General features: G+C 34.8%; 1 protein-coding gene across 1 annotated transcript; it reads left to right on the plus strand.

Moving 5' to 3' along the window:
• Positions 1–792: 792 nt before the first annotated feature.
• Positions 793–1,605, plus strand: LOC143584161 (ferruginol synthase-like; the record flags this gene model as incomplete). The annotated part of the gene is made up of 1 exon (XM_077066268.1): positions 793–1,605. A coding segment is annotated over exon 1 (813 nt), but the record flags the coding sequence as incomplete, so codon positions are not given.
• Between the last annotated feature and the right edge of the window lie 1,223 nt (positions 1,606–2,828).

A 2,828-nucleotide genomic window follows, 5' to 3' on the forward strand; every position in this document is an offset into this window, starting at 1 on the left:
TATGCTTTCTAGCTGCAAATCCTTTTTGTAAACTACATCATCATATAACAGCTCAGTTGTAACAAACATAATCAATGAAATTCTGCTTAGCTTGATCTATTAGGAGTTTCACAAGTTCAAAGTTGTCATTTTAAATTGTGGACAAACTACTAAGTAATAGGTTGATGTTTGTAAATTACCATCTTACGAGAGCATGCATTTGCTGAAATGCATAGGAGTAAGTACGAAAGGGAGCAGTCGAAGAACGAGCGGTCGTATGGAGTAGTGAAACTATTCTGAGCATTACCTAGACACCTATTCAAAGCATTACTTAGACACCCCGCTCGTACGGAGTAGTGAAACTATTCTGAGCATTACTTAGACACCTATTCAAAGCATTACTTAGACACCGCAAAGTTTCTTTTACAACTTACACCACCCGTCGCAATGCGGCGGGTCTAAATACTAGTATATATATATATATATATTTATAATATCAATTGAAATATTTATTGAACAAGTGATTATTTGGATTTGGACATGTGGCCAGCTAGCAAACGGAATCACTAAAATTGTCTATTGTGAATGAAGCATATTAATGTTGACTAGGCAAATGATTCTTTTTCTGGACACTACACTCACACTATTTAACTAACATTACAACCAATGATTTTCCCGCATCAAATTTCAACCTCACTTCTTTGCACTTATCCAGTGATGTCTAATATAGTATTCTCGACAGTATCCGAGGGAGAGGTTTCAACCATCATTATCATAATAACCTCTCTACTATCACTATTATTGCTTGTACGAATGTTAACATCAAAGGGTCCAAACCCGCCACTGCCGCCTGGCCCACGGCCTCTACTGCTCCTCGGAAACCTCCTATCTCTTGATCCGGAACTCCACTCCTACTTCGCAGACGTGGCAAAAACATACGGTCCGATTTCAAGGCTCTGGCTTGGTCAAAAACTAACCATTCTCATCACCTCTCCAGCATTGGCTCGTGAGGTGCTAAAAGTAAACGAACTCACCTTCGCAGACCGAAGCGTGTCAGTTGCTGGGATAGTTGGAACGTTTGATGGTAACGATATCTCTTCCGCCCCATACGGCGACCAATGGCGGATGTTGCGAAAGATATTCGTTCGTGACATGCTTAGCAGCCATGTTTTGGATTCTGTATACTCTATCCGCCAAAGAGAGGTCAGGAACACCGTGAACTACTTGTACAAGCATGCAGGGAAGCCAGTGGACGTTGGGAAGCAGATGTTTTTGACGGCGTGGAATATGATTACCGGCATGATATGGCGTGGCACGGATAATGTGGAGAAACTTGGAGCAGAGTTCCGGGATGTGATAGATGAGATGTTAGGATATGTGGCGATGCCGAATGTGTCCGACTTTTATCCGGCTTTGGCTCCCTTTGATCTGCAAGGAATTAAGAAGAATATGAAGGTGTTGGTGAAGAGATTAGATGGGATTTTTGACAACATGATTGAACAAAGGAGAAAAATGCCAATGGGTGGCCATGGAATCCAGGATTTTCTGCAGGTTTTGTTGGAGCTTAAAGATGCTGGAGATTCCAACCCACCATTCACCATCACGCATCTCAAAGGCTTGCTTATGGTAAAAAAAAAGTAATTAAAATTGTTTGGGTCAAGTTTTCTTAAGTTTATTAATTAGTTAAACAGTTTTCTCTTCTTTTTCTCTTCTTTCTTTTTAAAGAAAACGTTTTCATATAATATTCTGAGAGAATTTCTTCTTAAAAATAGAACTAGGAACGAAGATTAACTTAACCCAAAGATGACTTTTTTTCTTTTCTATTTTTAAATAAGGTAACCTTTCTCTTTAAACAAAATATTAGATTGCGATATTTAACATGTCACATATACGTAATGGGGTTATATTACATATATTTTAGTAAAGAGTAATATCTCAGAAAGATGAAAGAAAAAAAAATTAAAAATATTTGTTTAAGTTAAATTTTCATGAGTTCTTTATTAGTTACTAGTTTCCTTTTTAAAATGAGTCACACAGAGTGTGTTTTGTGTGTGTATGTGTGTGACGTGAAAGGGGGGGGGGGGGGGGTTGAATCAAGTCCAGACAAAAAAAATGAGACTAAACATGCATGTCATATAAAACTCGGTGTCAGTTTTGTAATTAAAGTTTTCTTCTTCAAAAAGCATCCCAGTCAATTGAAACAGAGACACGATCAATTCAAAAAGAAAACCTATTAATTGAAACAAAGTCGCAATTTTATTTGATTTTGAAACACGAATGAATTAATAGACAAATTTTATTTGATATGTATCGATCAATTGAAATTTTAAGATCAATTGGATTAATAGATCATGCCAAATCAATTGATCAAACTGAGTCCTGTTAAACATGCAATATCAATGGCTAAAAAAGACGAACATAATGTAAGTAAACATATAACTAGAGTAATTGTGTTATATAGTAAAGTAATTGGGTTTCAATAATAACTCTAACCGTACACAATAATTACTCCAGTTATAAAACTACTATCATAATAAAGATAAATAATATTTTTATATATGAAAATTACTCTACTAACTTACACAAGATAATTACTCTAAATATAAATCAACTATGACTACAAAGTGTAATTGCTTGTATAAATAGAATAATTGTGTATATGACTAGAGTAATTACTTTGTAGTGTGCAATCAATTTATATTTTTTTTCGTAGAGTAATTATTTTATAACTAGATTAATTATTTTTATAAATAGCGTAATTATTTTACAACTAGAAAAATTATCTTATAAGTATATTAATGGAGTTGACTTAATAAGAGTTTTGCCACTATCAAAATCTTTGAGCTTCT

This window comes from Bidens hawaiensis, unplaced genomic scaffold (assembly GCF_021521415.1).
Source record: "Bidens hawaiensis isolate Kalapana, Puna unplaced genomic scaffold, B.hawaiensis_p1.1 tig00032829_1, whole genome shotgun sequence".
Classification (NCBI taxonomy): Eukaryota; Viridiplantae; Streptophyta; class Magnoliopsida; order Asterales; family Asteraceae; genus Bidens; species Bidens hawaiensis.